We start from the raw sequence: 20129 nt of genomic DNA on the forward strand, positions 1-20129 counted from the left end.
GCAGGCGAGTGCAGTGCAGGTGAGTGCAGTGCGTGCAGTGCAGGCGAGTGCAGTGCAGGCGAGTGCAGTGCAGGTGAGTGCAGTGCAGTGCAGGTGAGTGCAGTGCAGGTGAGTGCAGTGCAGGTGAGTGCAGTGCAGTGCAGGTGAGTGCAGTGCAGGTGAGTGCAGTGCAGTGCAGGTGAGTGCAGTGCAGGTGAGTGCAGTGCAGTGCAGGTGAGTGCAGTGCAGTGCAGGTGAGTGCAGTGCAGTGCAGGTGAGTGCAGTGCAGGTGAGTGCAGTGCAGGTGAGTGCAGTGCAGGTGAGTGCAGTGCAGGTGAGTGCAGTGCAGGTGAGTGCAGTGCAGTGCAGGTGAGTGCAGTGCTGGTGAGTGCAGGTGAGTGCAGTGCAGTGCAGGTGAGTGCAGGTGAGTGCAGTGCAGGTGAGTGCAGTGCAGGTGAGTGCAGGTGAGTGCAGTGCAGTGCAGGTGAGTGCAGTGCAGGTGAGTGCAGTGCAGTGCAGGTGAGTGCAGTGCAGGTGAGTGCAGTTGAGTGCAGTGCAGTGCAGGTGAGTGCAGTTGAGTGCAGTGCAGGTGAGTGCAGTGCAGTGCTGGTGAGTGCAGTTGAGTGCAGTGCAGTTGAGTGCAGTTGAGTGCAGTGCAGGTGAGTGCAGAGTGGTGTGTATTGACAATGTAAATGACAATGCCATTTATTTATGATTTAAAGAAAAAAAAATGTCATGAGCAATGCCAATAGCTCTAGCTTTAATGATGCCGAGACCATTGCATTGTAAATGCTTGTTATATTTAATATCGGTTTCTAATCACACGGGCCAATCTAATAAAATTCAGCACTGCATTGCAAATGGGAGGGGGAGCTGTTTCCCATATGTCTTGGTAAAACATATCTATTTATTCCTCATGTAGGATATAGAGGTTATTTAACGGGTGCCATAGAATGTCATCGAGTCCAATCTCAGGGCTACAGACCCCATAAATCCATTTCTGTTCCTGTTTTAGTAAGAAGCAGGAAGGAGGGATGAAGGATGAAGGATGAAGGGACACTTCTTGCCCCCAGTTCATCTCCATCTGTACATTTTCAACCCTATCCTGGAGGTCCAATAATAAAAATAGTTTAGGTTGTCCCAGAGGTAGTTTTTATCTCACCTTTATCGCTTTGTTCTTCTCAGTAGATCCTGTATCTGTGTATGTATTGTCTCCCCATACCCCTTTGCTCCATCCCAGGCCTTGGTCTGTGCAGGGGTGTTGTAGTAGCCCTATGATAAAGCATGCCACTGCTAGTGAGTGAGGGCAATTAAAAAACAACGTGTGTCTTTCCTATATATGCCCTTTCATCTAGACACAATGATTGTCCCTATTCTGCAGGCCAGCTGGAAAGCTTCAAACAATGTTACTAACCTGTCACTAACTGACAGCTTTCCTTGGGCCTTATAGTGCTGGACTGTGGCTGTAAAGGCCCAGGAGCGGGAGCCATTGCCAGCTAGCTAGCCAGTGCTTTTAATTTATTCAAAATAAGTAATTACGCACAAGGAATTATGCACGACCCCACTGCAGCTGGACCACCCAAATGTCACCTTAAACTTTAGACATAGCATGAAAGCCCTAGGTTGATCATTTTAAAAGTATTTTGAATAGGTAAATGCACTACTAGTGAATTGTACTTAAAAATTAGCACACAGCACCACCGTGTGGTAAACTAATTGATATATCCAGCTGTTTACAAATCAAGTTCTGCACTTCAAATGTGTGTCTGTCTACAAACCTCTCATACTGTTAAAAGTATCTGATGGGGATGCTAACCACAGAATTGGATGTTAATTACAGAATTAACCTGATTTCTACTCAAAAATGCTTTTTCAGCTGTACGTTTGATTCCCAGTGGCTCCTTTACATCCAATCATATTCTCTTTACAGTTCAGTTTACATCAGCTACGTAGCATACTGTGCACCCACAAACTCCGTGTTTATGTGTGAGGACTGTAGCTACTCCACTAAGGATAATTATGTAGCGAATAGCAAAAGTGCAAATCGTTACTTCATTCACACATCATCTCAAGCTCAAGTTAAAACAGTTTGCAAGGCCCGGTGAAGCCTATTAATTATCCCACAGCACACACAATAATCAATCAAGTGACATCAGCACATGCTTACACTTGTATATATGCTACGTGCAATTCTGCAGATCACAGTAATGCATCAGTCTCAAGATCAGCAGACTCTCGGGGTGTTGCATAGATAAAATGGACCTGTTTGGCAGCACTGGCATCCTTTGAAGCATGTTGCTGGCTGCCTTCTAACTCATTAAACATTTATTTAGATTGAAACATATCAGAACCATACAACTGGGTTCACCTGGGGCAAGTTGTTTGTATGTACTATCTTCACTTTAACCTCCAGATTTCCAACTGAATGAAGAGGGTTTTCGATTGGTTTTCTTTCTGCATTCACATGTTTTGGTGGCGAAGGCATTATTGCTTAACTCTGATGCCCAGAGCATGTTACATTCCTGTAAGGCTAGAAACAGGGCTTTGTGCTCTGCACATCAGCTAATCCTGACTTTGAGTGGCGAAAATGCTGGTTCAGATGGACCTTGAACCATTGTTTTCCTCCAGAAACATAACATCTTCATCACTCACTGATGATCCCTGGGCATTTAACCTTTTTAATGTGTCGGACAGACCCCGGGTGTCCGACGTCACGGTGGGCATGTGTGTCGGACGGCCGGGGGCCGTCTGAAATGTGCATGCATCACATTCGGCCGCACCCCGGCGGATTGTCCGCCGCGGCGAAAAGGTTAAAGGCATTTAACGGAGCACACATCATTATAGCAATGTTATTTTCTCTGGCTTTCTCCCAGTATTTATTGCTATGTTACATGGATGACATGCATTCTGCAACAATAACTGTTACAGCTATTTTCTGAAGTGATGCACAATTTGGTCTGGAGGCCCTGAATAGACTGTTTGCCTTGGCAGAGCTGTCAATGCTGCCTTCAGTCTGTACTGGGAGAGCGCTGTTGATTTAAGGGCTACTTATCCCCTCCTCGTCGCCAGTTATACCGTCCTACCCAGCCTGGGCACTCGCCAGTGACTATCCCACACACGGAGAGTAGTGATACGTGTCTTTATTCTGCAGTGTGTAAGCAAGAACTTAACGCTTAAAACCTGCATGCATTTCATTACCCTCCAGTGCTTACGTTACAGGTCTATGGAGTCCATTAACAACAAAAAGAGTTCCATAATTCTTTATTTACACAACACTACAGTTGCAAGGCAGAAAAGGTAGATACAGTAAATGGTGGAAGGGAGGGAGAAATTATGAATAGATTGTTGGATGAATGGATGGAAGAGTGAGGGGATAGATCAATCAATAGATGGAGGAGAGGGAGGGTGAAAGGTTGAAGGGTTGAATATCTGGATGGGTGAAAGGATGGAGGAAACAATGTATGAATATAGGGGAGGGTGAATGCATGGATGTATAGATGTGTGAAAAGATGGATAGGCAGAATTTATAGGTGAAAATGTGAAGGAATGGATTGGTGGATGGCTACAAGAGTGAAAGGATGGCTGGATAAATGCAAGACTAGTTGGATGAAAGTATGGATGGGTCTGTAAAGTGATAGATAGAGGGTTGAAGAGAATTTTTCCATGGAGGTAGGACTCGCTTATTTCATTCACTTTGTGCCAATATCACCATACGCCCTGCAGCCCTTTGCCATCTGTTAGTTTTACATTTATTGGCCCCGTTTCAGACACTGAATCGGTGATGGAGAGTAGAACGTAGCTTCGCCATTGATGTGGCAAATTTCTGTGACTGTTAGGCTAAACAGCTGTATTATTAGTTTCTGGTGCCGCCTACTATGTGAGAGCTACCCTTCGTTGATAATGGATAGCTTGCATGTATCCTAAGACTAAGAGAGTCACCATACATATTAATTATCTTATCCATTTTTGGAGTCAAAGCAAGCAGCAGTATAGAGATCTAGAATCTGCACAAGCTTTAAAATATTAAAAAAATGAACACCTTTAATGAAAGAAATAACTTTTCCCATTTATTTTCTCAGACAGGCAAAGTTTAAAACACTCCGACAGCTCGTCTTCCTTGGCCATGGAAAGGGAGTCCATTAAAGCACTCGACCTTTCAGAAAATGAACTGGAGATATTCAGTTTGGTAGATCAAAAAGGCTCTCTCTTGGAACATTTGGAACATCTTGAGAAACTGGAGTTGCATCAAAATTCGCTTGAAAGCTTTCCAAAGAAACTATGCGACGTAAAGTATATGTCTTCTTTATATGTTAACAGTTTGAAAGTTGTGATAGAACAATGTGCCTTCGACAAAATTATATCCATTATACTACTCATCAACTTGAGTTCTCTAGTAGACATTATATATTACTTTATCACAAAGATTTATTTCAGGTGTGGATATTATTTTGCTCGTATTTAATGCATATATCATTTTTATGTTCTTATATAATATTGGGAACCATGGGGATGGTCAATAGGTGCTTTTTGAAATAGCATATTTGCTAAAATGAGTTAGCCGGGCTGAGAGCTTTACCAGGATGGACATGCTGTAAACCCGATAATAAAAGTTGTTAGTGTTTATCCAATATTCTTCACGCTCTGGTGACACTACGGGGGTATTCTGCTACTAAACATAATGTTAATCTTAGCCATTTGTGTTTATTAGAAAAAGGTTTACAGAAATGTAGCAATTTACTGGATATTGTAGTAAAAGTAGGGGGGCTAGAAAGTCAAACCATAGAGGAACAATTAATAGAGTTCAAAACTCATGCGTGGGCTGGTCTTTGTCCTCCTCCCCCAAAACCTTGTGCACCACTCCAGCAATTGTAGCTCACAGTCAGACATGCCTGGCTCAGGTATTTCCTCAAAATGTTCAAAATAATTAAATGAATTGCCAAATGGCATTTGATGGGGAACAAAGCCAGTTCACTTGAGTTGGTGTTGCGCTATCTCTTATTGACTACTTTATTCCTGTATGAGCTAGGATTTTCGATCAGATGCCCCAAATCTTACCCTGAGCCCTCCCAAGGCCTATTGTTCATTGGGGCGGTACTGGATACCAAGAGACTTCGAGCCTACCCTCTTCCACACTCAGTCTGTGACTAGCAAGCAATGATTTGGCAAGCATCTTGAATATCTGAGCTAGCAGCCTCAGTGAACATCATCTAGCCGGCCACAAGTGGCATCATCACCCAGGTGTAGTCCAAGAATTCTTATCCTTTTGGAGCACACCTCAGATGGTCCTATTCACAACTCCTCAGAACAACGCTTATTGCCCAAATTCTGCGCCCTCCAGTATCTGTTGCAGGGAGCATTGAGGGGTTTGTTTTAGAGGTTTTGGAAATTTGAACTTCACCATGAATTTCTTCCCATATCGTTAATTCCTTGAGTTCCAAGGAAGATTCACCAAGATCAGACTCCAGTCATTCTAATGGAGTGAGATTGGCAGAGACATGTGGGGTACATAGTTCAATGGCACCTCGCTGTAACAGCCCCTCTACATTTACCAATCCGAGATAATCTGCTGTCTCAGTCAGGGGTACATGTTCTGCACCCCCATTGACTGGAGTAATCTGAGCAACTTTCAATTTACACCTGAAGTTGTGGATGTGATACTTTCTGCATGTCGCCCATCTACAAAATCTATATACTCGGGGAGGTTGAACAAATTTGTTTTCTGGTGTGCTAGTTCAGGGATAGATCCTCCGAAAGCATCCCTCTCCAGTGTACGACAATTTGCACTGCTCTCAATGCAATAAGCCTGTGCAGTAGGTACACCAAAGGGTTATCTTTCAGCCTTATGAGCATTCCGTTGTATACCTGACCAGCTTTCCCTGTTCAAGTCTGTTGTAATTTCCAGATTCCTAAAAGATTTGACCAACATGTATCCACCGATACCTTTCACCATGCCATATTTGGGATCTGAATCTAGTTCTAATGTTTCTTACAGAAACTCCTTATGGACATTTACATGATTGCCAACCTAGACTACCAACCATTAAAACTGTTTTCTTAGTAGCCATCACTTCAGCTGGACTTGTGAGCGAGTTTCAGCTCCTTTCTATTCATCTCCCCTTTACGTGCTTGTTCCATGGCAAGTTGGTACTGTCCTGCTTAAAGTGGTGTTCTCATTTCATCCAGGGCAATCCATCACATGACCTTTTATCCTCTTCCACATTTTTCTGAAAACCAAGAAAGGCTACACAGATTAGACCATAGAAGGCCTGTGAATTATTACATCAACTGTACTAATTAACTTAGATCAGCTGACCAACCTTTTATTGGTTATACAGGATCCCAAAAAGTTAAAGCGATACAAAAATGCACAATTTCCAGATGGATTATTTTGTGTATCAAAATCTGATTTGCCTCAGCAAAAAATACCCACCTAAAGGTATAAGAGCTCATTCCACCAGAGCTAAATCTTATACACCTGAATTGGCAAGAGGGGTAAATGAAGCAGACATATGCAGAGCCGTTTCATGGTTTCTCTGCATACTTTTGCCAAACATTACTGTTTGGATTCTGAAGTATGAAGACACGGACACTAGTATTTTTCTCCACCCCTCCTCCAACAGCTTATTGCTTTGGAATCGTCTGACTCTGCATCACGAAATGCACCAGAAATATAGCGACTCCGCTCCAGATCTCTTCAGAGAAGATTCCGACCGCGAGGTCTTCGACGCATGAGGATCTGAGTAAGAGAGAGAACACATCTCTGTATCCAAAGCCGATTCCGACATGGAAGAAGATGTTCCGCTGAGTCAGCATACCGTGAGTACTAATACTCTCCTGCCCCAAATTATGTCCAAGAAAAAGGCTCTGGTCCCTCCTAAGCTTTCGGGCCAAGGTCGGCACCAAGAACACTTTTCCAACGCCCCGCCTTCGGCTCGGCACAGAAACACACACCAAAGCCTTCCGGCTCGGGATCGAGTCAGCCGCCCCATTTGGGCACTGAACAGAAACCTTTGCAGTCGAAATCCAAACCAAATCCAAACTTAAATCTTCGGATCCGAACATCTCGGCATTGAAGATTTCAGGACCGAAAATTCTGGCACTGAAGGAAAAAACAGCTTCTCCGCCAACCAAGGAGCCTCGTTTCGGCAACCCTCCTTCCAACACGGACCCTTGACAGAAAGAACTTGTTATTAATCCTAAAACTGGACACACTCATGCAAACCTGCCAGTTAAATGCAAGCCAGAAACTGAAGAAGCTTACCACATTCCCCAGAAAAAGAAAAATGTCGGGACTAATCCTTCTCCTCCTCCTCTTACACCTCCTTCCCCACTTGACCCAAATTTGCCAATTACACCTACAAATTCACCACAACCACAGTCACCTGACCACCAGGATGATGGGGAGGGGGATGCACCAGATGACAATTGTCCTGATCCATGAACTGATTACAATACAGATCCTAACACTGATAATGACCCAGATATATACCCTTCAAAACCCTCTTCACCTAACGACAATGTAGGGTACTTAGAATTAATAAATAGGGCCTCTCAATATCACGGAGTTCAGCTTCACAAAGAGGCTCCTGAAGAGGATTTTCTCTTTGAAACTTTAAGTTCTTCTCAAAGAGCAACTCATACACTGACCTTGCTTAAAGGCATGCTTAAACACGCAGACCACATTTTTAAGGACCCGGTGCATGTCAGAATTCTAACACCAAGGGTAGATAAGAAATATAAACCTGCACTTACAGACCACGTCTACATCAAGGGTCAAGTTACCTTAGACTCCCATGTGGTTTATAACAATTGTAAAAGGGCAAACTCACAAACAGGAGATGCCCCTCCTCCTGATAAGGAATCCAAACTTATAGACGCCTCTGGCAAAAGACATCTGACACTGCTGCCCTCGCTGTTAATACCAGTGTTCTTTTAAGACAGCACCCCTGGCTCAGAATTTCAGGGTTCAAAGCCAAAGTACAGGCCTCTATTTTAAGCCTACCCTTTGATAAGGAATACCTACTTTGACCCGTGGTAGACACTTCTTTAGAGAAAATGAAGGAAGACGCAGATGTCGCAAAATCAATGGGAGCCTTGCTGTCCCCATTCAAAAGGGGCTCCTTTTGCTGCTCAGGTTATATCCACAGACATCACCTCCTATTTGTATAGAGGCACCAATCAATCACCCTCCTAAAGATGTTCTGTAGAGGAGTACTTCGAGACAATAATGGCAAGGGAAGCGGTAAAGGTAACACGCCATACTTCCCCTGCAGCAAACCAACAGTGACTCGCCTCCACTTACCCCCGATCATTCCACACCTATCGGGGGACGTATCACTCAATTTCTTCATGTCTGGAATACAATAACTTTAGACAAATGGGTCCTAGAAATTATCCAATTTGTTTATTGCCTGGAGCTTACCGACAATCCCCCAAACATTCCTCCATGATCACACAAAATGTCACCAGAGCATCTGCACCTTCTCAAACAAGAGGTTCACTCTCTACTGAAAAAAGGAGCCATAGAGCCTGTACCATTACAATATCAAGGGTCTGGTGTATACTCCCTATACTTTCTCATACCCAAAAAAGACGGCTCTCTCAGACCTATACTAGACCTCAGAGACCTAAATCTTTATATTCAATCAGATCATTTTCACATAGTGACACTACAACAAGTGCTCCCGCTTCTTCAACAAGGCGACTTTCTGTCTACTTTAGACATAAAGGACGCATACTTCCATATTCCATTACCGAACATATCTCAGATTTGTGGTAGTGGGACAACATTACCAGTTCAAAGTGCTTCCATTCAGAGTCACCACTGCTCCCAGTGTATTCACCAAATGCCTGTCAGTAGTCGCTGCTCACCTGTGAAGATAACATATTCACGTCTTCCCATACTTGGATCACTGGCTCATCAAAGCCAGTTCTCTCACAAAGTATCTACAGCACACTCAAAGACCAGTACAATTACTGCACAATCTTGGGACTTACTTGGGAGCTTCTCTCGATACACAGAAAGCTCTAGCCTGTCCCAATCCTGTCAGAATCTGTAATATTCAGGCTCTAATTTCCCAGTTTCAGCCCAATCACTCATTACCAGTTTGAGTATTTATGCAGCTACTAAGAATGATGGCGTCTTGCATCATTATAGTTCCCCATGCAAGACTTCAAATACGTCCACTTCAGGAATGTTTGGCATGTCAGTGGAATTAATCTCAGGGGCAATTGTCAGATCTAGTGTTGGACCGCCGCACTCATCGCTCTCTGCGGTGGTGGAATCCACAAAACCTATCTAGAGGACTCTCCTTCATCGACTCTGTTCCACAGACAGTGCTAACAGCAGACGCATCGCTCACTGGTTGGGGAGCTCATATCCAAACGTACGCAATTCAAGGCCTGTGGAGTCAAAAGCAGCTACACATAAATCATTTAGAGCTGCTATCAGTATTTCTATCCCTCAAATCTTTCCAGACTCGCCTTATAGGCAAAGCTGTCCTGATACGCACCGACAAACATGACAGCCATGTTACATACAGAAACAGGGATGGGCACACTCTCTCCAACTGTCACGCCTTGCGCAAGCCATTTGGAGGTGGGCCTTACATCACAAAATGTATCTCCTAGCGGAACACCTCCCAGGAGTAAACAATCAGATCACAGATCTGCTCAGCAGGCAGAGACAACACATGCACAAGGGGGAACTTCACCCTCAAGTTCTCCTCCTGTTCTATCAAATCTGGGGCTTCCCAAACATAGATCTATTCGCCACACACCGAAACGCAAAATGCCAAAGGTGCACCTCCAGGTATCCACACCCATTATCTATAGGCAATGCACTATGGATGACCTGGTCAGGGATATTTGCCTACACTTTTCTGCCTCTCCCACTCAATCCGCTAGTGGTTCGGAAACTCAGGCAAACATCCTTTAGGCTAATCCTAATAGCTCCCACATGGGCCCATCAACCCTGGTTCACTACCCTCTTGGAACGCTCAGTAGTTCCTCATCAAACACTACTTCTCACATCCAGTCTCCTTACTCAGAATCATGAAGAGATAAAACATCCAGATCCCAAACATCTCAACCTTGCGATCTGGCACCTGAAATCATAGAGTTTGGTTATCTGAATCTTCCACCAGTACGAATATCATTAAAGAGGCCAGAAGACCTACTACAGGAGCTTGCTATACAGCAAAATGGAAGCAGTTTGTTATATATTGTAACAACAACCATATCAACCCCTTAGATGCTTCCGTTCAAAACATTATTTGTTATTTACTTCATCTGCAGCAGACATGTTTAGCATACACATCCATACGTTTACATCTCGCTGCAATAGATACATTCCAAATACACAGCATGAATGAATACGATGAATGAATACGATCTTCTATAGCGCATGGCTACCCGGAGGCATCCCAGCGCTGTGTGACCTAAGTACGGAACAAAGACATTCAGTGAAACAGGAATGTCTTCAATAGCTTCCTAAAGGCGAGATGATTAGCTTCAAGCCTGATGTTATCGGGGAGTTGATTCCAGAATTTGGCTGCTTGAAGGGAGAGCTGGCGGCCACCCATACGTGACCGCTTGACCCTCGGAACTACCAATAGATTACGATGGATGGATCTCAAAGATTTGAGAGGTTGATGTCGGCGGAACAAAGGGCGAAGAATGGACGGGCCGCTATTGGAAATGGATTTATGAGCCATACACATAGTTTTAAACCAGATCCTCTCCTGTATCGGCAGCCAATGAAGAGACCGAAGCGCGGCCTTCGCCGAGCTGCATCTAGGTACATTCAGAAGTAGCCGGGCTGCACAGTTCTGAACAGATTGCAGTGTCTGAATAGATCCTGCGGGGCCCCGAGATAGACAGCATTTGCATAGTCCAGACGAGAAAGTATCAACGACTGGACTAGCAAGCATCTGGCCTCGAAGGGAAGAAGCATCAGGACCTTCCTGAGGACCCTAAGCAGACCGTAACAGGTCGCAGCAACCTTTCTGGCCTGAACCTGGAATCCCAAGGTGGAATCAGGCCAAAACCCCAAGCTCTTAATTTGATTCTTAGGGGTAGGGGGGGGGGGCAGGCAGTTTGGCCACCAAGGATCAAGGTTAATGGGGCCTTATAGCCCAAAAGCATGATTTCAGTTTTGGAGCCATTAAGCTTGAGGAATGACGCGTTCATCCATTCTAGGACCTTGGTGAGACATGGGTTCAGATTGTTAAGCCCCTGGTCTCTGGCTTCATCCCTAACCAGGGAGACCACCAGCTGCGTATCATCGGTGTAGGTGACAAGCTGAATTCCCCAGGGAAGAACCACCTCAGAAAGTGGTCTCATGTAGATGTTGAACATGGTAGGACTTAAAGAGGATCCCTGGGGAACGCCGTGATGCAGAGGGAGTTGTTCGGACGACACTTCATCCTCAAAAAAACAGAGAAGAATCTCTCCGACAGAAAGGATTGAAGCCATTTAAGGGCCATCCCTAAAACTCCCATCTGACGCAAACGGTGGATCAGAAGGGGGTGGTTAACTGTATCGAAGGCTGCGCTGAGGTCCAACAGGACCACCGCAGCGCAGCCTCCGGCATCCACGATATTCCTAGTCCCCTCAACCACCGCCACCAATGCAGTTTTCGTCCCCTGTTTGGCTCTAAATCCCGTTTGGGTAGGGTGGAGAGTTCCCGTAGTCTCTACAAATGAGGATAGGACCTGGTTAACATGTTTTTCTGCAATTTTGCTGAGCCCAGGCAACAGCGAAATGGGCCTATAGCTGCATAGGTCTTCGGGATCCAAACTAGTTTTTTTTTAGAAGCGCCTTAACTCTGGCTAGCTTCCAAGAAGGGGGCACCACCCCTGTAGCCAAGGAGGAGTTAATAACATGTTTTATAGCAGGACAAACAGTCGCCGATACCTGTTTGAGAACCGATGGAGGGGCAGCATCCAAAGGGGAGCCGGACTTAAGGTTGCCAAGGAGTCTTTCCACCGTGACAAGATCAAGCATCGGGAAGGAGTCAAGGACTCCCAAGGAGTCTGGGACAACTGCCGAGGAAACAATGTCATTACTCTCAGTTGGACAAAGGGCCTGAGCGCCTGGGAGGATGCTCGAGTAGATGTTGGTCACCTTAGAGGCAAAGAAGGAGGCTAGGTCGTCGCATCGTTTCTGGCGGTCAGGGGCTGCACTAATGGAACGAGGGGGGGTGATCAGGGATTGAAATATTTTAAAAATTTCCCTGGGAATGTTAGCTGCAGCTGAGATTTGGTCCTGAAAGTACACAGATTGTGCAATTTTTAATTGGTTCTTATAAGTTCTAAGCACTAATCTGTATTCATGTTTACTAACGGCTGAAAAATCTTTCCTCCATTTTCTTTCGGCACGTTTACGGCATTGCTTGAGACTCTTTAGTTCAACAGAATACCAGGGCCTTTTGTTTGGGCCCGTCCGATGGCACACTTCTTTTTTGGGCAGAATGGAGTCTAAGGTTGTCTCTAACCACTTATTAAAGGCCGCGTTAGCGGTAACCGGATTCTCATGGTAAACTGGGGGGGACTTCTTCAGGGCGGCAACCCATTCGTCCAGGGAAAGTTTCGACCATATCCGGTTAAACTTTTCGGATGAATTGGCTGTATGATTTTGGTCGGGTGGGTGCCAGGTGAATGATAGCAATGCATGATCGGACCAAGGAACAAACACTGACTCGTCCCAACTAATATTTCCCAGATTAGTAAAGAAATGGTCAATCAAATGCCCTGCACGGTGCGTGGATCCAGACACAATTTGTTTCAGTTGAACTACCCCTAGGGTGTCCAGCAGATCTTGTGAGGAAGGAGCATCTGGGTTATCCAAATGTATATTAAGATCACCCAGGATGGAGAAATTGGATGTACTGCTAATGAGAAAAAGAGTAATCTTGTCATGGAGATTGTGACAGAAGCTGTTGTGTGCTCCCGGTGGCCTGTAGACAAGAATACCCGACAATGTGGAAGTAGGGGAGAAAGATATGAAGAACCCTAAACTTTCACATTCCGAGAGAGGGCTCTCGGAGGTTCGGCAGACAAATAGGTTCTTATAAATTATAGCTACCCCTCCTCCTCGGCCCGTGTGACGGTCATGCCTACAAATTAGATAGCTAGATGGGAGAGCCCGCACTATATCAGGATCAGATGCCTCGGTAACCACGTCTCAGTAAGAAAGAGGACATCCGGCTCTCGCTCCTCTAGAAGCAAGCGGATTTCCACCATGTGCTTCGGGAGGGACCGGCAATTTAGTAATGCCAGTGAATAAGATTGAGTTTTGCAAACGGCAATCCCACTATGGTTACATTGAGGACAAAGGATCCAAAACTCATCTGAAGGAGTAGGGGTAGGACAGACAACGGTCGGGGAGCTTCTCAATGACCGCAGCTGATCCCCACTATAATATACTTTCTCCTGTACAGGAGAGCTCATTCTACAAGTCCCTGGCGGCGTCGTAGCCCGTCCTGGCACGGACGGGCACAGACGGGCTTTCCTTAGGCGCTCCTTTGGCGCGTCCGCTACCGCGTACGCTGCACATAGGGGAGACTGTCTTAATTCATGCGCTTTAGCGCGGCGGGTCCAGCACTTCCTCCCCAAACACTAGAGCAGCAACCTGCTCCTCCCCAAGATGGCCGCTGTGAGTAATCGGCCCCTCCGAAGCCCCGAAATAAATTAGCTCCTTATCGGCTAAAGAGACATAAAGTAAAGTCCCTAGTACAGTGCAAAGAAGGTTAGCCTTAGTCGCTCAAAGGTGAAAGGGATATACAAAAGAGTGAAGGGAATAAACAATTTTTATTAAAATCAGTGCGGAGAAAATAAAAGGCTTTAAAATTCGTAACAAAAGAATCTGGCTTCCACCTCAGGAGCAATTAACGTGTCCCTAGGTCTTACCAGACCGAACTCACCCACTCAATTTATGCACTTTAGCGCGGCGGGTCCCGCGCTTCCTCCCCAATTACTAGAGCCTCAACCTGCTCCTCACCAAGATGGCCGCTGTGAGTAATCGGCCCCTCCGAAGCCCCGAAATAAATTAGCTCCTAATCTGCTAAAGAGACAGAAAGTAAAGTCCCTAGTACAGTGCAAAGAAGGTAAGCCTTAGTCGCTCAAAGGTGAAGGGGATACACAAAAAAGTGAAGGGAATAAACAATTTTTATTAAAATCAGTGCGGAGAATCTATCTTTTTTCAGAGTACCTGTTATCAAAGTTTTCATGGGGGGACTCAAAAGAGTTATTCCACCAAGACTTTTCCTGCTCCAGCATGGAACCTTAATATTGTCCTTACCAGACTAATGGGTCCACCCTTTGAGCCAGTGGATTTCCTTATTGCTATTACTTCACTGAGGAGCAAGGGTGAGTTCAGGCATTAATTATAGAAGAACCATTTTTTCAAATCCACCAAAACAAAGTGGTTCTTCGCACTAACCTCAAATTCCTACCCAAAGTGGTATCTGCCTTTCATATCAACCAATCTGTTGAGTTACCTGTGTTCTTTCCTCAACCAGATTCGGTGGCAGAACTGCTTTACACACTTTAGATGTTAAACGCGCACTTTTATATTACATAGAAAGAACTAAATCTTTTTGTAACACTAAACGACTTTTAGTTGCTTTTGCTTTACCACACAAAGGCAATCTCATTTCAAAATCAGGTATTGCACGGTTGCTAGTTAAATGTACAAGCAAAGAGGACTTTACCAGTTCCCCCTTGAGCACATTCCACCCGCAAACTAAGGGCTTCTATGGCTTTTTTTGGAAACATCCCTATAGCTGACATCTGTAAAGCTGCTACATGGTCTACACCACACACATTTACAAAACGCTATTGTGTAAACATGTTAGCCAGACAACAAGGTAATATACAGGAAGTTCTTCGTACACTTTTTCAAACAACTGCAAAAGCTCCAGGTTAGCCACTGATTTGGGAGATTACTGCTGTATAGTCTATGCAAAGCATGTGATCTACAGCTCACATACCTTGAACGGAAAATGCTACTTACCAGCCCACCGACCTACCCGGGTATCTGTACCTGTTGCAGCATTATCTTACTTGGATATATAGCATGGACATCTCTATTCTACTCTTACTAACTCCATTCTCACCCTCTGCGGGAAAACAATCTAACAATGGAGTAGATGCCAATGTGCACTATCACCGAAAGCAGGAGTCACCTACCTCGTGTCAGGAAATACTTCTTTAAAGAAACACAACTTGCAAACATCCGGATCCAACACTAGATGGCAGGAGTATGCAAAGTATGTGAATCTAGAGCTCTACATGGTAGAAAAGATGCTTACTGGATAAGTAGCATTTTCCTTTCCGATATTAATGGGCAGCATTCCAGATTAGGCATGAACCATATTGCTGTCTATAAACAGTAGGAGAAGTCTTCAGAGAGTTGCACTTAATAATCTTTTAGTTGTCAGTAAATGGAAATGAAACTTAAATTGCAGAATTAATTAGCAAAAGATTTGCATTTTTGTGTTTTAAATTCTGATTTGAGTAATTCCTTCAAAGATGTTCTTCTGTCATGGCACTAACTGATATTTTCTTTCTTTTTAGACTTTAAAATGCTTGGTGCATCTGGACCTGCACAGTAACAGGTTTACATTGTTTCCCATCAACATTTTGGAGATGACTCATATAAAATACCTCGACATTTCTCGAAATGATATTGGTCCTTTTTTACAAATATCTCCAAGCATGAGATGCCCAGCTCTTAAACACCTTGACCTCTCTTACAACAACTTGACCAGTATTCCTGAATGTATTGGGGATGTTTTGGAAAAGCTTCAGGAGCTTATTTTGGAAGGGTAAGAGCAACTGTTGAAAGAAAAGTAAACGGGATCAAAGTGTACCAATATTATTGCCTGTGTATCAGTATAGCTCTAATAGTGGGTGAATTAGGGGTGAAAACTTGTCAAATAGTGAATTATTTGGGTGCTCAGCATGTGTTAGAACTGGGCGTCTCTAGTTGGCAGAGGTAGGTACCACAGTCCAAATAGGGACCCTTGCTTCTAGTCAGGGCAAGGAGGAAACCCTCTGAGATAACCCCTGCTCACCCTCTAGGTAGCTTGGCACGAGCAGTCTAGGCTAACCAGAGGCCATGTGTAAAGTATTTGTACCACCACTCGCAGTAACACAGTGAAAACACCACAAACTGACTCCACAACAGTTTAGAAAAATAAAGGTATTTAATCTAAACTATACAAGACCAAAATGACAAAAATCCAACATACACAGTTCAAGAATATGGTTTCAAAAGAGTTCTTAAGGTTGCGTTAAAGTTCTTTAGGTTGCGATAGAATAATCCACAGATGCGTGAAAAGTTCACAGTTGCGTCACGTTTACTCACAGTACCTTTTAGTTGCGACAAAGTTCCAAAAGCAGAAGCTGGTGCGGTGGAAAACAAGCGATGCGTTGCTCCTGAGACCCTGGGGAGGCGATGCAGCAACCCCGCTGCAGCAGCGGGCGTGTTGCGACTAATCCGGTCTGTATGGGTAGGAAGGCCACTTGTATGGATTCCAGTGAGTAGGTTCCGTAGGAAGTTTGTTCTCGCAAAGGCACGATGCGACGATCTCGTAGGGGCTGTGACAATCTCCGGGGCGACGATGCGCGATCCAGCGGTGATCCTCTCTCTCGCAGCTCCTCAATGCGATGGCTCTGCGACGATGCTCGCAGCGACGGGATGCGGTCCGCAAACAAGCGGTGCGGCGATCTCACCCAGCGGCGACAGGCTCTGCGACGATACTCGCAGCGATGTTAGACTTTCCCGCACCGGTCTGGTGCATCCCGCAAACGAAGGATGCGACGGCTCTGGCAGCGGCAACAGATGCTGCGACGATCTCGACCTTCGTAGCGGCGGGAATCTTCTCGCACTGTCTGGGATGCGCTCCGCAAGCGAGCGATGCTACACTTTTCAATTGCAAAAGTCTCTCAAGCTTAGTTTCGAGCTTTCCAGCACAGGTACAACTTCCAGAGGCCCCACAACTGGATCAAGCATTCTAGGAAGGACAGAACTCTCTCAGCAGAGTTCAGGGAAGCTGGGGTGAAGTCCTTTTGTTCCTGGGACTTCAGAACAGGGAGCCAGCTCTTCTCAGGCCCTTGGAGATTCCTTCAAGACAGGGGACACAGCACACTAGCAAAGTCCTTCCCCTCTCCTTGGCAGCAAAGCAACAGCAGGTCAGTCCAGCAGAGCAACAGCAGGACAGTCTTCCTTCTTCAGAGTCAGCTTTCTCCTTGGCAGAGGTTCCTTCTTGATTCCAGGATGATCTAATTTTCTGTTGTCAGGGGTCCTGTACTTATACCCTTAAAAGTCTTTGTTCTCTTTGTGCAAGTGGACCCTGAGCTTGGTCTGAACCAGTTCTGGGGGTTGCTTGAGCACTTTGTTTACTTGGCTTCTCCTTTCCTTTCAGAGTGAGGGGCAGGGTCGTCAGCCGCCCAGCAGGAGGTGGAGCCAGCATTGTGGAAGGCAGGCACAGCCCTATTCAGGCCCAGGTGCTAACTCCTCCCACCACTCCAATTGCAAATGCAGTCATTCAGCCTAGGGCTGACTCAGCCAGCCTCCTGGGGAATCCCCAGCCCCTGTCACTCTCAAACCAGACAGTCAATCCACAAACAGGCCAAGGCACACAGAAAGGTCAGACAAGAGAACAGCAACTTTCTAAAAGTGCTGTTCTCAAACACAGGATTTAAAAACAACCTTTCCTAAAAGATGTTTTATTAAATTCTGAGTTCAGGGATACTAGATACTTATGTCCTATCTTGTTTCTAGGGGAAGAAATGCTGGAAGCCCCTGCAGCCAGCATCCCCCGTGTTAATCTATGGAGCAAGATAGCCTTACAATAGTGAAAACGAAAATGGCTGCCATTCACTATCAGAGCATGTCACCTGCACTAGTACATGCTCTACCTTTCACATACACTGCACCCTGCCCAGGGGGGTACCTTGGGCCTTCCATAGGGGTACAATACAACAAGAAAGTATAGGAGGGTCCGAGGGAAAGTTTAACGACCTCACAGGTAGTTACCCCCAGTACAACAGCCACAAGAACAAAAATACCTGTCAGTCGGATAACGCCGAGGTGCTCAGAAATAGTGCTGGAGGAAGGAATGCACAGAAGAAACAATACAACAACCAGATAAATCAAAAACTGATTTGACCATCAACATTTGCTGATTAAAGTCCTATCAGACCAACCAAACAAGGCGGGGCCTCATCATGTAGGACACTCAGGCCATGGTCAGTCTACAGATGCCCAGATGTAAATTGGCGATGTATGACTGAGTCACGGTCTGGACACCGCAAAAGTTAATATAGAAATGGTACTGATAGGTGCAGTGCAAACAAAAAATACATAAGTATAGTGCAGTGGCTAAAATGGCTGTCGAGGCAAACAAAGACCTTTATTAGTGCCTGCCTGGACGTCAGATTAAAAATAGTGTAATGACAGCGTAAAATAATCACTGTCCTGCTCGCTTAACCATAGGGGTGACTAAGGTGCATGAAAAGGGATGGGTTAGGCCTGGTCAGTGGGGACACTGACCAGGAGGACATGGCAGTTTCTAAACTGCACACAGGCACTGCAGTGGCAGGCCTGAGACACCATTTTAGAGCTACTCCTGTGGGTGGCACAATCAGTGCTGCAGGCCCACTAGTAGCATTTGTCATCACCAGCCCTGGCACACCCAGTGCACTTTACTAGGGATTTCATGGTGATACAAATAAGCCAAACATGTATATCCAATCAGAATAACAATTTACATAGGGAGCATTTACACTCTGGCACTGATCAGCAGTGGCAGAGTGTCCAAAGCATCTATACCAGCAAAAACGAAATCCAGCACAGCATCAAAAATACAGGAGGTAGAGGCAAAAAGATAGGGGGAAACCACGCCAAAGATGCCAGGTCTAACACGTGTCCCCTCCAGCTGAAAGTGGGGAGAACTACCCACCCTCTTGGGAGTTCTCTTCACTAAGGCGGAAAAACCTGGACAGACCATCAGCATTGGCGTGTTCTGTGCCAGGGCGGTGTTCCACCGTGAAGTCCATTCCCTGTAGGGATATGGACCACCTCAACAGTTTTGGGTTCTCATCCCTCATTTGCATTAACCATCTGAGGGGCCTGTGGTCGGTCTGAACACGGAAGTGAGTCCCAAACAGGTAGGGCCTCAGCTTCTTCAGAGCCCAGACCACAGCAAATGCTTCTCTCTCAATCGCACTCCACCTCTGTTCCCTGGGGAGTAGTCTCCTACTAATGAAAGCGACCGGCTGGTCTCCTCCCTCCTCAGTGATTTGTGAGAGTACTGCTCCCACACCATGCTCTGAAGTGTCTGTCTGCACTATGAACTCACTGGAGAAATCAGGTGCCTTGAGCACAGGTGCTGTGCACATGGCAGTCTTCAGGGTGTCAAAAGCAGTCTGGCAGGCTTCGGTCCAGTTCATTTTCTTGGGCTGCTTTTTAGAAGTTAGCTCTGTCAAGGGGGCAACGATGGTGCCATATCCCTTGGCAAACCGTCTGTAATACCTGGTGAGACCTAAAAAGGCTCTCACCTCTGTCTGGGTCTAGGGGGGTTCCCAAGCCAGAATGGTATCAATCTTTGCCTGTAGGGGCGCCACCTGGCCGCTCTCTACTTGGTGTCCTAAATACACCACAGGTCCATGCCCTATCTGGCACTTGCTGGCCTTGATAGTGAGGCCTGCCCTTTGCAGAGCCTTCAACACTTCACAGAGGTGTTGCAAGTGTTCCTCCCACGTGGAGCTGAACACAGCAATGTCATCCAGGTATGCGGCGCTGAATTCCTCCAGCCCGGTCAGTACCTGGTTAACCAGTCTCTGGAATGTGGCAGGGGCATTCTTCAACCCAAAGGGTATGACTCGGAACTGGAAGTGCCCCTCTGGCGTTGAAAATGCTGACCTCTCTTTGGCCCCCTCAGTTAAGGCAATCTGCCAGTACCCAGAAGTCAAATCAAATGTACTGAGGTACTGGGCAGCTCCCAACCGATCCACGAGCTCATCAGCTCTGGGTATGGGGTGTGCGTCAGTCTTCATGACCGCATTGAGCCCACGGTAGTCCACGCTAAACCTGAGTTCTGGAGTGGCACCTGGCGCAGCAGCTTTTGGTACCAAGACCAC

At 45.8% G+C, this 20129-nt stretch overlaps 1 protein-coding gene across 2 annotated transcripts in view; it reads left to right on the top strand.

The window, feature by feature from the left end:
- LRRK2 (leucine rich repeat kinase 2) overlaps positions 1-20129 on the top strand; it is a 2266429-nt gene that overhangs the window by 877120 nt on the left and 1369180 nt on the right. For both annotated transcript variants that reach the window (XM_078680082.1, XM_078680090.1), the window contains 2 exons: positions 4059-4264; positions 15558-15808. In XM_078680082.1, coding sequence (XP_078536208.1) covers positions 4059-4264; positions 15558-15808 — 457 coding nt within the window. The remainder of the gene's footprint in view (positions 1-4058; positions 4265-15557; positions 15809-20129) is intronic.

Source organism: Lissotriton helveticus, chromosome 1_1, assembly GCF_964261635.1.
Source record: "Lissotriton helveticus chromosome 1_1, aLisHel1.1, whole genome shotgun sequence".
Lineage (NCBI taxonomy): Eukaryota > Metazoa > Chordata > Amphibia > Caudata > Salamandridae > Lissotriton > Lissotriton helveticus.